This window comes from Salmo salar, chromosome 08 (assembly GCF_965601325.2).
Source record: "Salmo salar chromosome 08, fSalSal1, whole genome shotgun sequence".
NCBI lineage: Eukaryota > Metazoa > Chordata > Actinopteri > Salmoniformes > Salmonidae > Salmo > Salmo salar.
This window is the reverse complement of record NC_138298.1, coordinates 19,157,501-19,179,971: the sequence shown is the minus strand read 5'-3', so window position 1 is coordinate 19,179,971 and position 22,471 is coordinate 19,157,501. Positions and strand designations below refer to the sequence as shown.

General features: G+C 44.6%; 1 protein-coding gene across 1 annotated transcript in view; it reads right to left on the bottom strand.

Annotated features, from left to right (window-relative positions):
• Positions 1-22,471, bottom strand: part of LOC106610166 (glycine receptor subunit alpha-3) — a 155,717-nt gene that overhangs the window by 40,794 nt on the left and 92,452 nt on the right. The window contains exons 2-5 of the mRNA XM_014209347.3: positions 19,896-20,026; positions 15,048-15,115; positions 7,741-7,964; positions 4,578-4,660 (exon numbers count right to left, since the gene is read on the bottom strand). Of these exons, the coding sequence (XP_014064822.1) occupies positions 4,578-4,660; positions 7,741-7,964; positions 15,048-15,115; positions 19,896-20,026 (506 nt within the window). The remainder of the gene's footprint in view (positions 1-4,577; positions 4,661-7,740; positions 7,965-15,047; positions 15,116-19,895; positions 20,027-22,471) is intronic.

Here is a 22,471-nt window from a genome sequence, read left to right as displayed (position 1 = left end):
ATCTTGCAACCTTACGGTTAACTAGTCCAATGCTCTAACCACCTGCTTTACATTGCACTCCACGAGGAGCCTGCCTGTTCCGCGAATGTAGTAAGAAGCCAAGGTAAGTTGCTAGCTAGCATTAAACTTATGAAAAACAATCATAATCACTAGTTAACTACACATGGTTGATGATATTACTAGTTTATCTAGCCTGTCCTGCGTTGCATATAATCGCTAACCATAAACATCAATGCCTTTCTTAAAATCAATACACAAGTATATATTTTTAAACCTGCATATTTAGTTAATATTGCCTGCTAACATGAATTTCTTTTAACTAGGGAAAATGTGTCACTTCTCTTGCAACAGAGTCAGGGTATATGCAGCAGTTTGGGCCGCCTGGCTCGTTGCGAACTAATTTGCCAGAATTTTACGTAATTATGACATAACATTGAAGGTTGTGCAATGTAACAGGAATATTTAGACTTAGGGATGCCACCCGTTAGATAAAATACGGAACGGTTCCGTATTTCACTGAAAGGAAAAACGTTTTGTTTTCGAGATGATAGTTTCCGGATTCGACCATATTAATGACCTAAGGCTCGTATTTCTGTGTGTTTATTATATTATAATTAAGTCTATGATTTGATAGAGCAGTCTGACTGAGCGGTGGTAGGCAGCAGCAGGCTCGTAAGCATTCATTCAAACAGCACTTTCGTGCGTTTTGCCAGCAGCTCTTCGCTGTGCTTCAAAGCATTGCGCTGTTTTTGACTTCAAGCCTATCAACTCCCAAGATTAGGCTGGTGTAACCGATGTGAAATGGCTAGCTAGTTAGCGGCGTGCGCGCTAATAGCGTTTCAAACGTCACTCGCTCTGAGACTTGGAGTAGTTGTTCCCCTTGCTCTGCATGGGTAACGCTGCTTCGAGGGTGGCTGTTGTCGATGTGTTCCTGGTTCGAGCCCAGGTAGGAGCGAGGAGAGGGACGGAAGCTATACTGTTACACTGGCAATACTAAAGTGCCTATAAGAACATCCAATAGTCAAAGGTATATGAAATACAAATCGTATAGAGAGAAATAGTCCTATAATTCCTATAATAACTACAACCTAAAACTTCTTACCTGGGAATATTGAACTCATGATAAAAGGAACCACCAGCTTTCATATGCTCTCATGTTCTGAGCAAGGAACTTAAACGTTAGCTTTCTTACATGGCACATATTGCACTTTTACTTTCTTCTCCAACACTTTGTTTTTGCATTGTTTAAACCAAATTGAACATGTTTCATTATTTATTTGAGGCTAAATTGATTTTATTGATGTATTATATTAAAAATAAGTGTTCATTTAGTTTTGTTGTAATTGTCATTATTACCCCAAAAAATATTTTTAAAAAATTGCCCGATTAATCGGTATTGTTTTTTTTGGGCCCTCCAATAATCGGTACCGGCGCTGAAAAACCATAATCGGCCGACCTCTAATCTCAACCCTGCATGTAGGCTATTTATCTTTAACCTGAAGTATCCCATGACGCAGTTCACCAGCCCAGGGGACTAGGCAGTGCAGACATTTCGGTTAATATTGGGAGATGAAATTAGTCAAAGCAGCTTCCGCAGTATGAGTCAATGTACTGTAGTCACAACATGACTCAGAACTTCCTCTGCTCCTACATTCCTATTGGTTCGCACTAATGGCTGATTTTCTAATGCCAGTTTACATCTTAGGTGGTGGATGAGGTGAGTTTTCCCCTATGTGTGTTTTCAATATATAAAGCACTTGGAGCATCTGGAGCGCTATGCAAATCCAATAAATGATGACATTTTTAGGCTAAATACTGGCCATGCATACATTCTAAAGGACGCTACAGTACCCCAACAGACCGACCATCATAACCATTCATTATAACTGATACGATTTCATAAATCACATAAATTAACCCATGCCTATCTATTTCCCTCCATTCCAGACACCGGGCATTGACCCATCAACATCATTCCCTTTTCACTTTGAACTCACATTTCAATGGCTAAAGCCAGCCAGAATGGCCTCACCAACTGTGGTACATAAAATAATGAAATAACGCGAGGCCGTACAAATGAATACAAATTATCTCCCCAAGCATTAAACAGTACAGCGCCATGATAACTATCCCCCGGGCCGCAACTACACTGGAAAGGACAAGGGTGTGTAAAAATGTATAAAACAATTAATGATGGTGATCCATTTAATTATAGCGTGTCAGTGTCCATTTTGTACATCTTTCCACATGTTAGAGAGGTGTAGAGGGGGGAGGAAAGGGTGAGGGGAGGAGGAGAGGTAGGACGGGGAGGAGACGGGAGAGTTAGAGGAGACCGAGGGGGGGGGGGGGACAGGTTCATTTAGCATGGTCATTACTATTAATATAAATGAATCCACCCTCTGCCGCCCCTCTGAACATATTTAATTTGTAGGTAATGAAGGGAGACATAAAGGAGGGCTTCCTACTTGCTATCGGACATTGATTCACTTCCCACTCACTGCAGTCTCTTCCACTACGTCTCCCACATCTGGCCATGTATGCTAACCTCTGCCTATACCCAAGTCAAATTATACGCTTTCCACAACACAGTACCTTGCTTATTAAAAATAGAGTCAAATCAGAGTCAATTCAAGTTCAGACCAAGTTATAGCACATCATACAGATTGTTCATACATTATTCATATTATATCATATGTGCTCCCTCTGTATTTCTTCAGTATATTCCTCAAGTCATTGACTCCATTTTATGCTGATCGGAGTGTTTCTACATTATCTTCTGCGGGTTAACGTGCTTGGCCTATCTGATCCAAGCCGTTCAGCGGCTGGCTGAGCAGAGCAGGCTTTAGTTTAGTGGGTACAGTGTGTCCACTGCTGCTAGCTCTGTGGGAGTAAAGTGTTATCTTGTGACTGGCGTTATCACAGTCATGTTTTGACTGGAGAGAGCAAGGGGTGGGGAGTACTACAAACTCTCTGACAAAGAGACAGATGTCCCAGCTAAAAGCCTCTGCAGCTGCGACACAGCAGCAATCGGCATGAATTATTTTGCGACACACTCGGGCCCCTGTGCAAATGTAAGAATTTGCCAATTTGCTACAACTTTTAGTGGGCAGTGGATGCATGCAGTGCTGTGTCTCCTCAAGTCCACACAGCTTTAACAAGGTAACGGAGCACTTCCTTTACCCCATGTGGTAAAAGCTAATAGGGGAGTATGCTGTAGAAAGATCGGGAACACATAGCGATTGATGGTCTACAGGGATTGATTTCTGCTGTGTAGGAACCTGTCACGACTTCCGCAGAGGTCGGTCCCTCTCCTTGTTCGGGCGGCGTTCGGCGTCACCGGTCTTCTAGCCATCGCTGATCCGTCTTTCATTGGTTTTGTCTTTATTTTCTACACACCTGATTTTTCTTTCCCCAATGACATGTTCATGTATTTAACCCTCTGTTTCCCCCATGTTTGTTGTGTGTGATTATTTCTATGTTCATATGGTACGTTATGGCTGGTTTTTCGACGGGTGCTGTGTTCACCTGTGTGTAATGGTTACCGTTGGTTATTGGTCAAGTGTATTTGTTTACCTTGTGCCTTTATTTTGAGTAAAGTACATTGCTCACTCATTCTGCTCTCCTGCGCCTGACTTCCTTCACCAGCTACACCCACCTTCTGAAAAGAACGCCACTCACAAACTGAAGCGGCTCATCTTGATGGATGGAGTGATTGGGACTTGAAATCCACTTAAATGTATTCAGGAAATGGACAAGTGCTACGGGTCAAAATATGGTTAAGATTATGTAGTAATACTATGCGAAAGAAGTGTATATGAATTTTAATATCTATATACGCGGCTAGATATTGATGTTTTACTCAAGGACAATCTGAAGATTACCCCGTAAAATGTTCCAATAATTATGCTCCTTATATGCACATATTCAGCTGGCACTTTATATGCTTACACGTCCTCCCTTATTAGAAGTGCAGACTTTTGCATATCTAAATATATGTTAATAACCCTCCACTAACAGCCTTCGTAGCCTTCATAGCCAATAACTACTGGCCTGAATGAGTCCATTCCACAAGGCTATAGAGACAGTCCAGGCAGGAAGAGACCCTAGAGTATTAGGTCAGCTGTGTGTGTGTGTGTGTGTGTGTGTGTGTGTGTGTGTGTGTGTGTGTGTGTGTGTGTGTGTGTGTGTGTGTGTGTGTGTGTGTGTGTGTGTGTGTGTGTGTGTGTGTGTGTGTGTGTGTGTGAAGCGAGAGCTTACATTCGTGCATCTGTGTGGTCACAAGAGGACATACCACCCACACTGGCATTATTATCCTACCCAGGTAAACCCATGCCCACACTCTCTTCACCACAAATCGTATCATATTATTTTACCAGTGACCTCATTATTTATGGAACTATAAAAAGCTCCCAACTGCCCATCAGATGGAAAATTCAATCTGAACATCTTACGTAACAGGCTTTTGTAATTTTATTCCAAATATCCATGACGGATACTGCAGTCACAGGGCTATAATGGGTGGATAATATACTAAATACTGCAGTACTACTACAGTAATACTATAGTGCTGTACTCACAGCTCTCTAGCTGCATGATACACGTCTGTACGTCCATGGGGAAGTTCTTCAGGTCCATCGGACAGGAAAGGGTTAATGTCAATCTGGAAAACAGATAGAAAATAAAAACATTTGAGTATACCTCACAACTATAAGGCATAGGTATGACTTGAAAGGGGCTATACATTAGGCATTCATAATTACTTTGCATATCCATCACCATTATCACGTGCCTTATGAATGTGTTAAGTATGGGTTATGAATGTGTTAAGTATGGGTTATGAATGTGTTTTGAATTCCTTTATGTAGGTACCCATCACATTAGGTGGTAGCAGATTTTCTGCTAAGGCCAGACAAAATTGATTCGCTGTTTAACGGATTTGCCCCCCAGAAAAGTGAGGTGAGCGAGCACAAAAAAATGATATCATAATCATTAGGAGGATAAGGAATAACAGTACTTTACCACATTGTCCTAGGCTATATGGACATATGGACAATATGCAAAATATTCAATTTCAGACTGATTATCAGATTATTATTATTAATACACAAATTAACATTAATGAACATTATTCACATAGGATGTATAAAAGAATGCAATATTCTATCATATTCAAAATTATTGAATAAAAAAAAGTTATGTGTGAATGTATTATCAGTGCGGTAATCTGCTTAATTGTATAGCCTAACACATTCAAGAATGATTAACTGTAAATGATTGTAATCAAATTAAAATGTTGATGCATAATAATGAGTTCATTGCCTGAATGCATCTCTGTAGTCGAGGCGTTAACAAAATATTCATACAAATATGAGTAGGCCTCTCATAGACTAGGCCTTGTAGAAAGAGGGTCAATCAAGTGAGGTCTGCCAAATGAATGTAGCAGTGGATAAAATACATAAACCCAGCCATACAGTATAACCTTTCATCATCATCAAAAAATATATGTTGTTTATAACATGCACAATTAGAAGCATCAATCTATACAGATCAAATGTGACTAAATTCGAGCCCAGTAACTTCTCACCGCATCCTCCTTCGACTGTCTCATCTGGCTGCCACGAATAGCCCCCACCTGCTGATCTGCACGAAGTGTGTGCGTGCCACTGGCGATGTACTTTGCTCGACGTGCTAGCTGTTCTCGACGGCGCAATCATCACTTCAAACTCATTCCGTCGTGGTGTTATCGGTTGGCCTACTACTACTGGTAGTACCGGTAAAATGTAAGATATGAATCGCAAATCACCATACAGCTGACACACTTCGATTTCATCACTCATTTTGACTTCAATTTGGTTGTCCAAAATACTATCAGCTTGCATTGCGTCTTTGCTGATGAATGCCCTGATCTCTGATGCAATAATCATGAATTTAACCGACTGTTTGTTTATAATGAGGGACGTCCCACGTTTAACCTGGACACATAAATAGTAGGAATTTGCGCTGGCTTCAGCCATGACAGCATGAGAGAGAAATGAAACATCTGCACGTCGCCTGCAGGTGCCAGCATGTGTGTTTCACTGTCCAATCCGAGGCTCGAACATGATCTGAGCGCGTGATCTGAGGTGGTTTGGTCTCTTGGGAAAGCCTCAAAGGAGAGAGGTCAGTGAGTGCATTATAAACAGAGAGCCGCATATATTGGCCAGAAAATAACACATCTGATAAGTAGTATTTTTTTTAAAAATTGGGGTGTGGAGAAAAGTGAGGCGGGGCATCCATTAAACTGTAATTCAACTTTGTCTTATACTCTCAGGAAAAAAAGGTGATATCTAAAAGGGTTCTTCGGCTGTCCGCATAGAAGAACCCTTCGAAGAACCCTTTTTGGTTCCAGGTAGAACCATTTTGGTTCCAAGTAGAACCCTTCCGAGTTACATGTAGAACCCTTTACACAGAGGGTTCAACATGGAACCCATAATAGTTCTACCAGGAACCAAAAAGGCTTTCCTATGGGGGCAGCCGAAGAACTGTTTTGGAACCCTTTTTTTCAAAAATGTACATTCACATGTATCATGCCTGGACAAATCCTGTCAAGTGAACTTGTTGAACCAGTGTTGAACCAGTAGTGTTGTAAATCGCTGGTGAGGAGAGAAGGAAAGAGAGAGAGAGAAGAGAGAGAGAGGAAAAAGAAAGTGTGAAAGAAGAGAGAGGAGAGAAAGAGAGAGGCAGAGAGATGAAAAGGATGGAGAGAGAGACATCCAGTTGGAGGAGAGGGAATGAAAGATTGAGAAAAAGGATAGAGACAAAATGGAGAAGGCTGACTGTTGCAAATTGGACATGTTTTAATTACGTCCTCCACCCCGGAGGTGCCAGGCTGCGGACGGACTCCATGGCCGATGGGATTCCTCCGCTCCGTCATGTCATATCCTCTCAGCCTTCCATCACGGCTTTCTACGGCCCCGCCACTACACAACTCCATAACTCAACCCGACTGATGCCGTCGACTCAAGGCTTTCAACAATTCACCGCTCCGCCTTGAGATTTACACAACATTGTGACACCCCGCATTTTGGCTTTTTGTTCAATGACAGAAGATGAGAAATGTCCCAGCTTGATTGACGGTGTGGAAGAACATTTTTGTCATTACACTCTTTGAAAAACGGGTTCCAAAAGTGTTCTTCAACTGTCCTCATAGGAGAACCCTTTTTAGTTCCATGTTCCAGATAGCACTCTTTTGGGGTCCATGTAGAACCCTATGGGGAAAGGGTTCTACATAGAACCCAATATGGTTCTACATGGAACCAACAGGGTTTTACCTGGAACCCCCAAAAATTGTTCAAAGGGTTCTCCTATGGGGACAGCCGACGAACCCTTTTACATTCTAGATAGCACTTTTTTTTCTAAAAGAGTGTAGTGGATTGAATGTTTCGAGTTGAGATAAGACTCGGTGTGAGTTATGGGCCATTCGACGGGCCTATAGTCTGATTATGTGATCAAAGATTTGAGTGGGTGGGGGCTTGATTGATGTATCAACGTAAGATGGTCATTTGATGCTCAGGCCCACACCTCTTGAGGGTTTGTCACACTACTGAGCTGAACTGAGCTGAGCCAAACCAAGCTGTACTGAGCTAGCCTGGTAATGAATCCACCATAGTTGATGGAATTATCCGAGCCAGCCCAGTTTGGTTAAGTTAGGTATTATAATGTGAAAAGGGTGTTAGTGGGATCCATACTGTACACACTCACCGTATAGAATAGAGGACGTTGCCGTTCTTGAATATTCTTAACAGCTTGTTGTCTGTGGTGACTTCGTGGAAATGGGCCCCTTTCTCGTTGGCGAAGAACAAGTCAGGTTTCCAGATAGAGTCCAACATAGAGGGGTCCAGGTCCAGAGAACCGTCAGGGTACTCTGTGTACGCTAACCTGGGGTCGTTCCACTTTTGACGGAGGAAGATGTTCACTCTGTAGTCCTAGTGGATGGAGGGAGGGAGAGGGGAGAGGGAGCGGGAGGAGTAGGGAATTAGTTACAGGTTGTTATTTGCAGTTGACTGCAGGGTTTTAACATGGTACACTGAGCTACAGTACTGTGTCCTGCCCCTCTGCATTCATGACATTCCCCCAGAGGTCTGAGTTTAGGGTCCTTGTGGTCCCAGCTGATTGTTAGAATAATTTGTATGTGTTAGGAAAATGACTTAACTGTTCCACTCTGAAATTATAGAATAGGGTTATATGTTTAAAATCAGGATATGGGGAGATCGGTTAGGATTGTAAAACTTTGAGGTTATATCCTTTAGTAGGGATGTAAACAGAGTGAAGTTGTAGAGTAGGTAATGGAAAATCATTGGAGGGTTTCAAACCAAGAGGGTCATAAAGGGGGAGGGCAGGTGAAAGCCTTGAAGAATGTGGCAACTTTTATGGTTCTTTGTGGTGAGTGGAAAAGTACTGGTTGTTTGAGAAGGGAGTGGTCTAAAGATAGGAATATATGTGTGTATTATAAAAGGACTGAGTCCTCATTTTTTACTTTAGAATAAACTGTACAGACCTTTTGCAGAAAGCTGAGTCCTTGCCTAATTATTATTAACCCAGTGTCCTTACAAACCTTGGGGATTAGTCAAGGCTTATTGATGGTTAATTATTATCATTGGGATTCGAAAATTATGGGGATTCCCATAACACCGATGCTCATGGAGCAGACATCAATGAACCAGGCAGAGGGGCACCTACAGGGGCGCGAAGTCCGCATATGGTGGTGACACTTTGGGGACCCGAAGTCAGTACTGTATCCCCCCCCTCTAAGATCCTGGTGGTCCCTGCTGATGTTCAGAGAGCTGACATCAATGAACCAAGGCAGAGAGGACCATGAAGTCCCCATATGGTGGGGACCCGGGGGCGCGGATGCGTCGGATGCCTCTTGTGCTTCCGGGATCAACTCCCCTATTCTTTCAGTTCCTTTCCCTGTTCTCTGTGCTGCCGTCACTGTCACTTAGCCAGACGCCACCGTGGCTTTCTAATAAAGCTGATGCTTTATAGGGATTTGCTTATTAATAATGTCCCTTATGTCTCTATGTACGATCCCCATAGTCCATGTCGCAGTGTACGGCCCATGCCCTGTCCAGTTGAATTCGTGTATAGTACTGCACAGATTTTATGTTCCATAGGGGAAAAAGCCCTGTCAAAATTGACATGCCCTAAAGGCACTTCAGGTATAATTTTTTTTAATAAATGCTCCAACAATAAACATCTGTTTCAGCCTTTGTTTACTTTCAACTAGATGATATATATATATATATAAAAAAAAATCATACTACATTTTAGGGGATACATCAATCTAAATTGCCTTTTTTCTTACCAGTGTTGCTGAGCAAATACCAAGCTGTAATTACATATCTTGTCTACAGGCAGGAAAAACGCAATACATTTTTTATTTGCTTTTATTCGATTTTAGATGTTACATAAAGTGCAGTGGAGAGAAAAGGACTGGCATATCCCATCTGAAGGCATCTGCTGTTTGGAGACAACGTCAGTACAGCAGCTCTCCTGCTATCAAACATATGGCGTACTATTACCACCAGCACTCATCACTTAAAAGGGAATGACAATATCTATTCACTTGAGCTCGTTCAGAGCTGAAAACACAGACAGACCACTGAGAAGAACAGCTGGGAAAATTGGTATTGGTTTGATTAGGCATGACGGTGTTTGTTTTGTTCATGGTCCGGGGCCTGTGTAGTTGTTCGTTTTCATAATGGTTAACGTTAGGACTCGGCTAGGGAGAGCTGATCCCAAATCAGTTGCTAATGGTAGTTCCACAATGTGTATTTGTTCAGCAGCTGATCATGAATAATGACACTGAGCCTGCTCTCTCCCGCTCTCTGACACAGACTGCACAGGGTAACACACCTCACATTTGGGAGTTCACTTTTCATTGAACTGACACTGATGCTCGTGAAAAGCTGTGGGATTTCGTCGCTTATTCAGACATCCTTTTTTCTCTAATCTGTGATAGAGGACAGGGCCTCCAACCTATCTGGGAAATATCTAGCAGCGGTTTTCGTCCCACATTTTTCTGCAATAAACAGTCCATCTCTAGTCCTTCTTATAGAAACACACTTACATACTGTAGTCTATATGGGCACCTTGGGGTCCTATTGTAAACATACTGTAGTTTATACAGGCACCTTGAGGTCCTATGGTAAACATACTGTAGTCTATACGGGCAACTTGAGGTCCTATGGTAAACATACTGTAGTTTATACAGACACCTTGAGGTAATATGGTAAACATACTGTTGTCTATACAGGCACCTTGAGGTCCTATGGTAAACATACTGTAGTCTATACGGGCACCTTGAGGCCCTATGGTAAACATACTGTAGTTTATACAGACACCTTGAGGTCCTATGGTAAACATACTGTAGTCTATACAGACACCTTCAGGTCCTATGGTAAACATACTGTAGTTTATACGGGCACCTTGGGGTCCTATTGTAAACATACTGTAGTCTATACGGGCATCTTGAGGTCCTATTGTAAACATACTGTAGTCTATACAGACACCTTCAGGTCCTATGGTAAACATACTGTAATCTATATGGGCACCTTGAGGTCCTATGGTAAACATACTGTAGTCTATACGGGCACCTTCAGGTCCTATTGTATACTTGTCTGACATGACACAGTCTCCACTTTTGTTTAAGATGTTCTTCAAGAAATCCCATCTAGTCTACCATGTGACTCTAGTCTACCACATGACTCTAGTCTACCACGTGACTCTGTGACTCTAGTGTACCACGTGACTCTGTGACTCTAGTCTACCACGTGCTCTAGTCTACCACGTGACTCTATGACTCTAGTCTACCACGTGACTCTGTGACTCTAGTCTACCACGTGACTGTGACTCTAGTCGACCACGTGACTCTGTGACTCTAGTCTACCACGTGACTCTGACTCCAGTCTACCACGTGACTCTGTGACTCTAGTCTACCACGTGACTCTGTGACTCTAGTCTACCACGTGACTCTGTGACTCTAGTCTACCACGTGACTCTGTGACTCTAGTCTACCACGTGACTCTGTGACTCTAGTCTACCACGTGACTCTAGGCTCCCACGTGACTCTAGTCTACCACGTGACTCTGTGACTCTAGTCTACCATGTGACTCTAGTCTACCACGTGACTGACTCCAGTCTACCACGTGACTCTAGTCTACCACGTGATTATGTGACTCTAGTCTACCACGTGGCTCTAGTCTAACACGTGACTCTGTGACTCCAGTCTACCACATGACTCTGGTCTACCATGTGACTCTTTGACTCCAGTCTACCACATGACTCTGTGACTCTAGTCTACCACGTGACTCTGTGACTCTAGTCTACCACGTGACTCTGTGACTCTAGTCTACCACGTGACTAGTCTACCATGTGACCATGTCACTCTAGTCTACCACGTGACCATGTACCATACCACTCTCACCACTTTAATAAACAAGGGCAAAACTAGAATGAAAAAACAAATAGTCAACAACCCTAGATAATCAGTCATCCTCCTGTCAAGAATGTTGCTTACATAATCCACAGCCCTAAATGTTACTCACAGCTCAGGCGGATCTCTGAGGACACACACACTTAGATCTCAACATGGTACCCATGGCAAAACAGAAAGTCAAAAAATACATAACAAGGAATAAGGTTTCGAAGTGTCTGTCCTATAGTATATCTAGAAGATAAGACAGCTCAGGAAATAGTGATGTTTTTTTTACTGTGACAGAGTCTGGGGAGAGGCTCAGTGAGGCAGAGTAAAACTAGGTTTTATTCCATAATTGACCAACAGAAATGCTTACAAATAACAAAGGCTATCTTAAACTGAGTCTTTCAGCCCCAACCTGCTGACTGGAGACAGCAGCAGCCTAATCAACTGTTGGGGCTGATTGTCCAGCCAATCACACACTTGATTGACTTATTACCCTCAGCTGGACTCCATTAGCCTCCCAACAGGAAAAAGGCATGGCAGTAGGGCTTGTCTCCTCCAGTGCCACATGGACACATATTTAAGCCCTTTTTTTGTTGTCACAAAACTCCTTCCATACTTCCATGAATTTTCTAAAACCGGTACCAGCTTACCTGCAGACGAGTCCCAAATATCATCTTTCCATAGAGCGTTCATATTAGTTTGTAGCCCAAACGGTTCGGATGCTACAGATGTTTTCATGAGAAGACCGAGATTCGAGATGTCTCATGGTGTAATGTCTCATGGTGTACGCTGTAACTTGGTCACCTTCCACCGCAGATGCAGAAGGCCGACATAAGCGGATGCTGTGGATTGAGACGCAGCCCATGCAACAAACGGATATCTCTAGCCTGAACTGACGGCTTTTGATGGGGATTTTTTAAATTATGTTACCTAGATTGATGCAGTGGTCCAACATTAACACAGCCACCATCTTTAATGTGATCACTATAGTTTGGTACTAGAGGATTGACCACTGAGGTTTATTCTCAGATCTGATCTGTCAAACCAACCCTCGTTGGTTGAGATGAGAGGGGGAGGATGGATACACACACACACACACACACACACACACACACACACACACACACACACACACACACACACACACACACACACACACGCCATAGTATATAAGAAGTGGCAGTGTGTAGCCTCCCCCTTTGTACTCTATGACACAATGTTTCCATCCATCACTGACAGCAGTTCAATCCCCATGTCAAAGCAGCACTGTGATATCAGAAGTCATGTCACAGTCAAAAAGGCATGTCGTCTGGTCTGCTGCTTGCTGGGAAGGAATCAGAGCCACACAGGGTCAGAGTCCTTTTCAAATGTAATCTAATCAAATCAGACCCAGAAAGGAATACATCAAATCTTTGTATGTCTCCCTTGTAAGTCTCTAACAGAATTCTCCAATCCACTCTCTCCCTGTAGCTAAAACAGACTTAACCCACCCACTCTCCGTCTGTCTCTGAATGAAACCTTTTCCCTGTGATGGGCCATGAGCAACGCCTTGCGGGTCAGGCCTTAGTGCTCTTCAGTAATGTGCCTCTGTATATTTCTCTCTCTCCCTCCCCCCCTGGAAAATGTTACATCATCTCCCTGTGTGTGTGGAGGAGGACAGATGGTGATGGTGGGAGTAGGGCTGCTGCTGCCCCCGAGGGTCTCTAATCCAGCGGTGACATACGGAGGAGAATGATCCCCCTCTCCTGTCTTTTGCTCTCTCAATTTTTTTCTTCCTTTCTCTCCAGCATGGCTCCTCACATCCCCTCTTCCCCCCCTCTTCCAGCCACACTGGACTGTGAAGTCCCTCCATTTTCTCACTCTTTCCACCTCTTGCAGTTCCATGCCATCCCTCTTCAAATATATTGGAGGCCTCAACATCGTCCTCTTTCACCATCAGACTTATCACATCACTCCATCAATCCCAAATGATCCCTAATGCTAAGAAATTGAAGGATTTGTGTTCACTTCTGTTTTCTCACTTAGCTTCAGATGACTTCATCATCATTTGGCACCTTTGTACATCCATGAAGGGGTGCTCATACAAACACCACATTATAAAAACTAAATCACTCATACGCATGTCACTTTTCATTATAGACTTGCAAAACAGAGTCAAAGCCAGTGAGCCAATTCTAATCCTTTATGGGTCGTAGTAAAAACATTTCCATCTACATCGACTCATAAGAAACTACCCAAAACCCAAGAACCACTTCAAGCCAATTTGTCTTTTAAATCATCCCCCCCATCTTTACGTCTAGCTTCACTGACCAAATTCCATTTGCGTGTATTGATTATTTCATCTAGAGGGAAAGATAGAGAGATCTCTACCTCTACAACCACCACTGGGTCTGTGGTTCCTGAGGTAGTTCTGGGATTGCTGAATGATTTGTGAGGTGCCTGCTGGTTGGGTATCTATAAAGCAGGAAGCCTCGCAGTGGAGTGTGTGTCCTGCTTGTCTCATCACTGGTAATGACTTGAAAGCCTGTGTGTCAGCTCCCTGAGCCTATGACTTATTCAGACCGGGACGGGGAGGCAGGCGACAGGGGTGTGTGTGTGTGTGTGTGTGTGTGTGTGTGTGTGTGTGTGTGTGTTGAGCGAGTGAGTGAGCGAAAAAGAGTGACAAGTGGACGCGTCACTGCAAAGTTAGCGCTGGCAGACTGACGCAGATGTCCCCTCTTCACATCCGCTGTGGTTGGTGTGTGTGTTTTTGCGCGCATGTGTGTGTGATGTGCATGTGAGAGTGTGTGCATGCGTGCCCATGCCACTGTGTCTGTGCCTTTCAGTAGTCATACAAAGCCTTGCTCCAGGGGATCCATTGTCTAGTCCTCCAATCCCCATCCGAACGAATCAACTTCATCTCTGATCCACGTCACAGACGCATGTTCAAATAAAACCTTCATCTTTAAGGAACAGTCTTTCCATCAGGCACGTTCATGATCTTATTAGAATAGTAAACACCCTCTTATAAAATGATATCTTATTCAGGGGGATGTTTATTGTTTCAGTAAAGCACAGTCTCTAATAGCTTAATGGTGCTTATTTAATTCATCCGTTCAGTGGGAGAGGAAGGGAAGGGAAATGGATTCTTACGTAAGAGATTCTCCCCTAGGAGAGAGTGGAGGAGAGGTCTGAGAGATGCTTGTCCCGGGAAACGCGCTGCGTTATGATGTTTCCTTGTCCACATTATCAGTGTGTGTGTGTGTGTGTGCCCGGATGTGTGTGTGTGTGAGAGAATGAATGAGTGAGTGTGTGTGTTTGTGTGTGAGACAAAGTGAGAGTGTGTGTACTCCTTCCTGTAGCCTGCTCACTGACACTACCCTGGGAGACACATGCAGGCCCTAATCCTGGGCCTGGGCTGGTAACACGCTGGCGCGCTACACACACACACTACCCCACGTTACACACACACACTACCCCCACCCTGTCACGTTGTTTGTCATCGTTTGGCAATGCCACCCTTTGGATTTCATTGACTTTCAAATATATGTGTTTGACATTGACTGGAATGAAGGCAGTAAATGTATTTATATGAATATATACGTACCATTGTAGTCTCAGCTATGGAGCCAAAGCTGTTGATGAATATGTTGCATGATACGTTCACAGGAGGACCTAGACAGGGGAAAATAGCATTAGGAAATAGGATATAGCTTCAAAGTAGGTTAAGACATGTAAGCATAGAAATACATATACAGGGATTATTCAATGTCATTGAGAAACATGGTTCTTCACTTAAACCCCTCCATGAATATTTAAAACTGTGGTTCCATCAATCCATGCCATGATGGCCTTATACATGATGTAATAGAATAGATCCTGCATAGCCTTGTAGCCCTGGTGTAACCGCTGTCTTCAAGAATTGACCAAGGCGCAGCGGGAATGTGGATACTCATATTTTAATTCAAAAGAGTAAGGCATCCACAGGAAAAAACAATAAACAAGACAGCAACAGTTTTGCAGGCTATCAAACGCAGTGCAAAAACAACTACCCACAACCCCAAAGAAAAACACACACTCCTATATAGGACTCCCAATCAAAGGCAACTCAACACACCTGCCTTCAATTGGGAGTCCAATCACCCACACAACATTTAACAAACACAAACCCCCTGCCACATCCTGACCAAGACTAACACAATTACTCCCTCTGCTGGTCAGGACGTGACAGTACCCCCCCTCAAGGTGCAGACCCTGGAATGCACCTAAAAAAAAAGAAAACAAAAAAAATCCCCAATACCTCAACAAAACCAATAAACAATAACCTCTAAACAATAAGGGAGGGAAGGGAGGGTGGCTGCCGTCACCGACTGCACTGTGCTACACCTTCCCTCCCCAACCCACCTATCCTGGAGGTGGCTCAGGTGCAGGACGTGGACCTCGCTCCACCTTCGGCGTCGCCCACTTCGGGCAGACGGGCCACTCGGGCTGGGCCGGAGGACAGGCGGGCCACTCGGGCTGGGCCGGAGGACAGGAGGGCCACTCGGGCTGGGCCGGAGGACAGGCGGGCCACTCGGGCCGGGCCGGAGGACAGGCGGGCCACTCGGGCCGGACCGGAGGACAGGCGGGCCACTCGGGCCGGGCCGGAGGACAGGCGGGCCACTCGGGCCGGACCGGAGGACAGGCGGGCCACTCGGGCCGGGCCGGAGGACAGGCGGGCCACTCGGGCTGGGCTGGGCCGGAGGACAGGCGGGCCACTCGGGCTGGGCTGGGCCGGAGGACAGGCGGGCCACTCGGGCTGGGCTGGGCCGGAGGACAGGCGGGCCACTCGGGCTGGGCTGGGCCGGAGGACAGGCGGGCCACTCTGGCAGATCCGGGCCGGAGGACAGGCGGGCCACTCTGGCAGATCCGGCACGGCGGGCCACTCTGGCAGATCCGCCACGGCGGGCCACTCTGGCAGATCCGGCACGGCGGGCCACTCTGGCAGATCCGGCACGGCGGGCCACTCTGGCAGATCCGGCACGGCGGGCCACTCTGGCAGATCCGGCACGGCGGGCCACTCTGGCAGATCCGGCACGGCGGGCCACTCTGGCAGATCCGGCTCAGGATTCACCAGGCTGGGGAGACATAAAGGAGGCCTGGCTCTGGGCACAGGCCCTGGACTCACCAGTCTGGGAAGACCCGCTGGAGGCCTGGTTTGAGGAGGTGGCACAGGAGAGACCAGGGTGGAGAGACCCACTGGAGAACTGGTCCGTGGAGGAGGCACGGGCTTGACCAGGATAGGGAGACCCACTGGAGGACTGGTCCGTGGAGGAGACACGGGCTTGAACAGGATAGGGAGACCCACTGGAGGACTGGTCCGTGGAGAAGGCACGGGCTTGACCAGGATGGGAAGACATGCAGGAGGCCTCGTTCTGGGCATAGGCACAGGACGTGCAGGGCTGGGAAGACATGCAGGAGGCCTGTTTCTGGGCGCAGGCACAGTCTTTACCAGACAACCAGCACGCACCTCAGGACGAGTATGGAGAGCTGCCTCAGGTGACATCATTCCCACGACACGCTCATTAGGGCGAATGCCGTACTTTATGCACCACACTAGCAGGTCTCTCATCTCTCTCTCTCTTAATTTCCCCATTAACCCCGTCACAGTCTCTGCCTCGTACCCCTCGCTCACCTCCAATGTCATCCCGACTGGCTCTGGTTCCGACCTCAGCTCCACCGACTGTCCCGTGTGCCCCCCCCCAAAAAATTATTGGGGCTGCCTCTCGCGCTCGTTGCGCTCTCTCTCCTCGTAATAGCGCCTCTCCGCTCTCGCCGCTTCAATCTCCCACTGCGGGAGGCGATAATGCCCAGCCTGAGTCCATGGTCCCTCTCCGTCCAGGATCTGTTCCCAAGTCCATTGGTCCATCACGCTGTACTCCTGCTTCTCCTTCCTCTTCCGCCGCTTGGTCCTGGTTTGGTGGGTAGTTCTGTAACAGCTGTCTTCAAGAATGGACCAAGGCGCAGCGGGAATATGGATACTCATATTTTAATTCAAAAGAGTAAGGCATCCACAGGAAAAAACAATAAACAAGACAGCAACAGTTTTGCAGGCTATCAAACGCAGTGCAAAAACAACTACCCACAACCCCAAAGAAAAACACACACTCCTATATAGGACTCCCAATCAAAGGCAACTCAACACACCTGCTTTCAATTGGGAGTCCAATCACCCACACAACATTTAACAAACACAAACCCCCTGCCACATCCTGACCAAGACTAACACAATTACGCCCTCTGCTGGTCAGGACGTGATCTTAATCTACTTCCCATTCTTGATAAATGATCTGTTTTTTCCCTCAAAACAAAATCCATGCCAACCTACAGATGTGGGATCTTAATTTGATCAGCTGTTGCAGGAAAACTTTCCCACAATGCAGGAAATGTAAAACTTGTAGTTATTCAAATGTGTTTTGTCCCTGTCAAGAAGTTTCCTTTCGTTTGAAAGTTTGTTTCTTTAGTCCTTTGTTGTTGTTGTAATTAATTCTTTACAGTCATGTTTTTTTCCCATCATATTTTAAATAACTTTCTCCTGTGTCACTTTACTTGGACTAAGAAAAGTCCTCGGTCAAAAAGAGGATGTCTTGTCCTGCTGCTGCATTTATCCTACTCATCAGCAATATATCATTGTGGTAGGTGCATGTCCGACATCAATTTGTGCGCAATTACAATGATAATTCAATATTACATTTCAGAAAATGGTGTAATGGAATGTTTTGTCTTGTGTTGTAGGTTTTGACACTCTTATGTAGGTCTCCTAACCAGACATAAAATACATGTCACAACAGGTCTAAATATACAGTATGTGTCATGACAGTGTTATGACAAGTTATGTCAGCTGTTATGACATATTATGATATTGTTATGACCATGTGACAGCATGTTATGATGCTGGGTGTCAAGTAAAGTGTTACAAAAATGTCAGACTTGATTTTCCCTTAAGAAAAATGTATAAACCCCTACAAAAATGTCCATGAATTATAATCCACGTAATAATTCACATTTCCTGTTGCTGCAGGATTATTTCCCTGCTTTAGCAAACTGGCTCAAATTAAAATCCTACATCTGTATCATTGACATCTGACAACATAATGTGCTATTACGACATTAGCAGTCATTTTCATTTCATAATTTCACATTTTTCCATTCAAGATGATTGGCATGTCTTAAGGACAAATTCTCAAGGCCTTTTACTGTTGTATTACTGTACATGACTCGCATAGAAACTGTGACCATGCTTTCTAAACTACAATAGAAACAGCAATACACTTGGAGCAGCATGTACAGTGATGTCAGTAAGTGGTTAGTGTATGTAAAATAATACATGACAGGTATGTTTTTTTCCTAGGAGTCTAGCTGTCAAGCAGAGCCGGGCGATCCGTATTCCCGTGGCTTTCTGCGTTCTGTGACTCTGTCATCGACAATGATGACAAAAGGAGAGATAAGGGAGAGTGTGGGTTTTTCACTTTGCTGTGTGGGTGTGTGTGTGTGTGTGTGTGTGTGTGTGTGTGTGTGTGTGTGTGTGTGTTTTTCTCTCTGCCGGTCCAACTGACCGCTCCACTGACCACTCCATCCCATTTCCCCTTCCTGCTCAAATGTGTGGATAGATGTGGCCACATGTGACAACCACAACTAATAAATCACATACCCTGTGGATGGTTCTATTTTTCAGCTGAATCCCACTTTGATTGGCTAACAAACCCTTCTCTAGACCATGGTCTTATCACAAACATCCTATCATGAAGACTCTCTTTACTCATTGTATTGAACATGGCCTACATGATGTCAATCAGGACAGCTCAGAACAGAGTGTGATGGCAAGCTTTCGTGGACGGCCTTCTACTCCTACTTCTTTTTGGGTAGTCACGGCAACTCCAATCTGACTCGTATTCCTGTGTTTGCCAAGATAAAAAGTGACAAACAGAAACAGAACGTGTCTTCCAGACAGACCATTCTGTTAACTCCCATTCCAATGCCAGGCCTCTGCCATGAGGGACAGGGCCAGGGCTGGAGGCAATCGGTCCCTGGGCCTGGCCAGCAGTATGGTAAACACTAGAAGCGATGGGACCTCTTGGCTAAACGGGCGAGTAAACACAGTCTGTTCGGACTCCATTTTAGGAACTGTTTACTTCGGCCTCAGTCAGCAGCTAACAGCCACCTGACGTTGTGATTTTGGATGTTACTTGTAATACGGTACATAATGAAAGGATTTTGGGGGTGATATGGGAACTTTATTCTGGAAAGTACTATTGCGGATATTCATGTAAATACGTCACATCAGTCGATGAACCGAGGATGAGCTGACTTGCTCATTGGGTAAAGAGGAAAGTTACATTTAATGTTTGGCCTGAATTTAACTTGTAACTGCCAGTTCTACTTTTGGCCAGAAACAAACTGTAGGCCTATACTGTACCTTTAAAGTTGGGCCTAATTCTGGCGTCGTAGCCTGAGGTTCTCCCCATGAGTTTGTCCAAGAAGTCAGAGGGTGACGGAGGATGCACTGCTCTCCCCCGAGGACTCTCTGGCTCTTTAGACGCCACCAGACTAAAAGGATGGGGAGAGAGAGAGAGAGAGAGAGAGAGAGAGAGAGAGAGAGAGAGAGAAGACACACAGAGAAAATACAGACTTTAGTGAAATGTGCAGCAGAGGTAACCCAGGCCATTAATGTACACACTAACACTAATGTCCTCTGACATCATAATGCATATTCAGGACTTCTCTTTTGTGGCCGAAGAAATGTATTTAGATTCACAGAGAGAGAAGGAGAGAGGGAGGGAGAGAGAGAGAGAGAGAGAGAGAGAGATGGAGAGAGAGACAGAGAAAGACAGAGTGGCTGACCAGACAGATATAGGAACCATCTAATATTGAATGTGTTTGTTAATTATAGTTCCTCTCGCAGGACTTTCACTGTATCAATACAATAAAAGGCTCCATATGTTGCGGTATCATTATAGCAAACCTCAATCTGTAAATTTAGATACAACAGCTGAATATAACAGGGGTCTTTCGTGGCACCAATAATGCGCCATACTAAATATTTGAACATAAATATAAATAGCTGTCGATATGGATTTCCTAAAGGCAAAAAACTAAAAGGTTAAAAATACATTCGATACGGCATCCTAGACATCCCATCCACTAAAAGTCCTTATTCATTATCCAGAGGGAAGCTCAGGGGAGGACACGCTTATTTACCGTGCATTGAATTGGGACCCGTTGTCTAATGTTGTTCCCTCTATTGCTAAACCCCAATCCCTGAGAGAATGCCTGGGTAACTCATCAAATATGCTCAAGTACTTTGTGCTATAGCCCAGAGCAAACGGCATACACAACCCTCATCTTGTCTTTTTAGACGGAGTTTTGGCATGGGATTTGAAAACATACAAAAAAGACTAGATAGCTTTGCAACAACACAAAAAAACGTTGACAGCGAGAGGACAATCACCAAAACATAAACAGTGATTAAACTCCAAGATTCTCTTCCTCCCTAGCATATCACAATGCCAGCACAAAGTTCCTCCATCAAGTATTTATTCACAGCTGTCAACCCACGTTGGCAGTAAAAGTAAAATCCTGCTAGAGGGAGAGAGCGAGGGAGTGTGAGACTGCGAGTCATTATGGTATAGCCCCGTTAGCCCAATGACTAATTAAAACATCAAAGCCTGGGATCTTCTCTCTCGTTCTCTCTTCTAAGGAAAATTACAGGTAGTAGAAGAATATAAAGTCTTCTCATAAATGAGCTGGGCCATGTAGGAATGATTAAATAATGTGAGCCGCAATACAGAGAGTCTCAGTTTCTTATTTCATCCCCTATTTTGATGTGTTGGTTCGGTAGCTACCAGCGGTACCAGTACATGTATCCTGCTGCGACGCCATCCCCTTTGCTTTAAGCAGACACAGCTCAGTGCATGTATTGCATCTCGCTCCCCCAGTGGATTACATGTTAGACGGTGCTACCGGTGCTCTCTTTAAGCCCTTACACCTTGGACAAGGCAAGCAGTTTTTTTCCTGGAGAGCGGTAGAAATCAGTTGTGCTTTAAACCTGGTTCTTGGAGACCCCCAGGGTGTACAGGTTTAGTTCCTGCCTTGCGCTAAGGCTGCGTCTACACACGCAACCTGATTCTGATCTTTTTTTTCACTAATTGGTCTTTTGACCAATCAAATCAGCTCTGAAAAAGATCTGACGTGATTGATCAAAAGACCAATTAGCGGAAAAAGATTCGAATTGGGCTGCCTGTGTAAACAGACCTTCTCATCTGATACAAATACAGACAATGAAGGTTACAGTAATTAGTTAAAAAATATCAAGCATTCATTTCTAATTGCATGACCACATAACATAGCTTCCTTACTACTAAGTAGGGTGTAAGTGGTGTGAAATCTTACACTGTCCGACATCTAGATTGACTTATTTCAGTGTTAGAAACCAGCAGTAGGCATAATGCCATGCTGTCTGCATGCCATGGACAAAACAAAAACAAGCTGGTTGAAAATGAAAACAGTAATTACCAAAGGGGATTTAGGTAAAGAAGAACAACATTTGCCCCCGGCTGAATATACAATATGAAAAGGGGGAACATTTGGAACAAACAAAACGTTGCCAGCCTTAATTAACTCAAAAGAACCACACATACGGAACAGTACGCAACGGAACGTGATTGGTCAATTTCACAAGGCCTCAATTCTGAAATATAATTTGTGCTCAGTTACCAGTTATAGTGTACATGAGCACTTATATGCCATGAAATTAAAAGTCGTTTTTTTCCTGGTCTGGTCACGTGGTCAGGCAAAAATAAGGGCACAAAGTAGGGATAGGCATTTACAGCTCTAATAATAAGGCACTGAAAACATTCCCAAAGTGTCCAGAGCTGTGCCCGAGCCGAGGCCCGAGAGCCCCCAACCCACTTACCTCAGCAAGGATCGGCTGAGTGCCGTATGGATTTATAGTACCTCGTCCACATTCTCTTACTTCCCTCTTTCTGTCAGTTC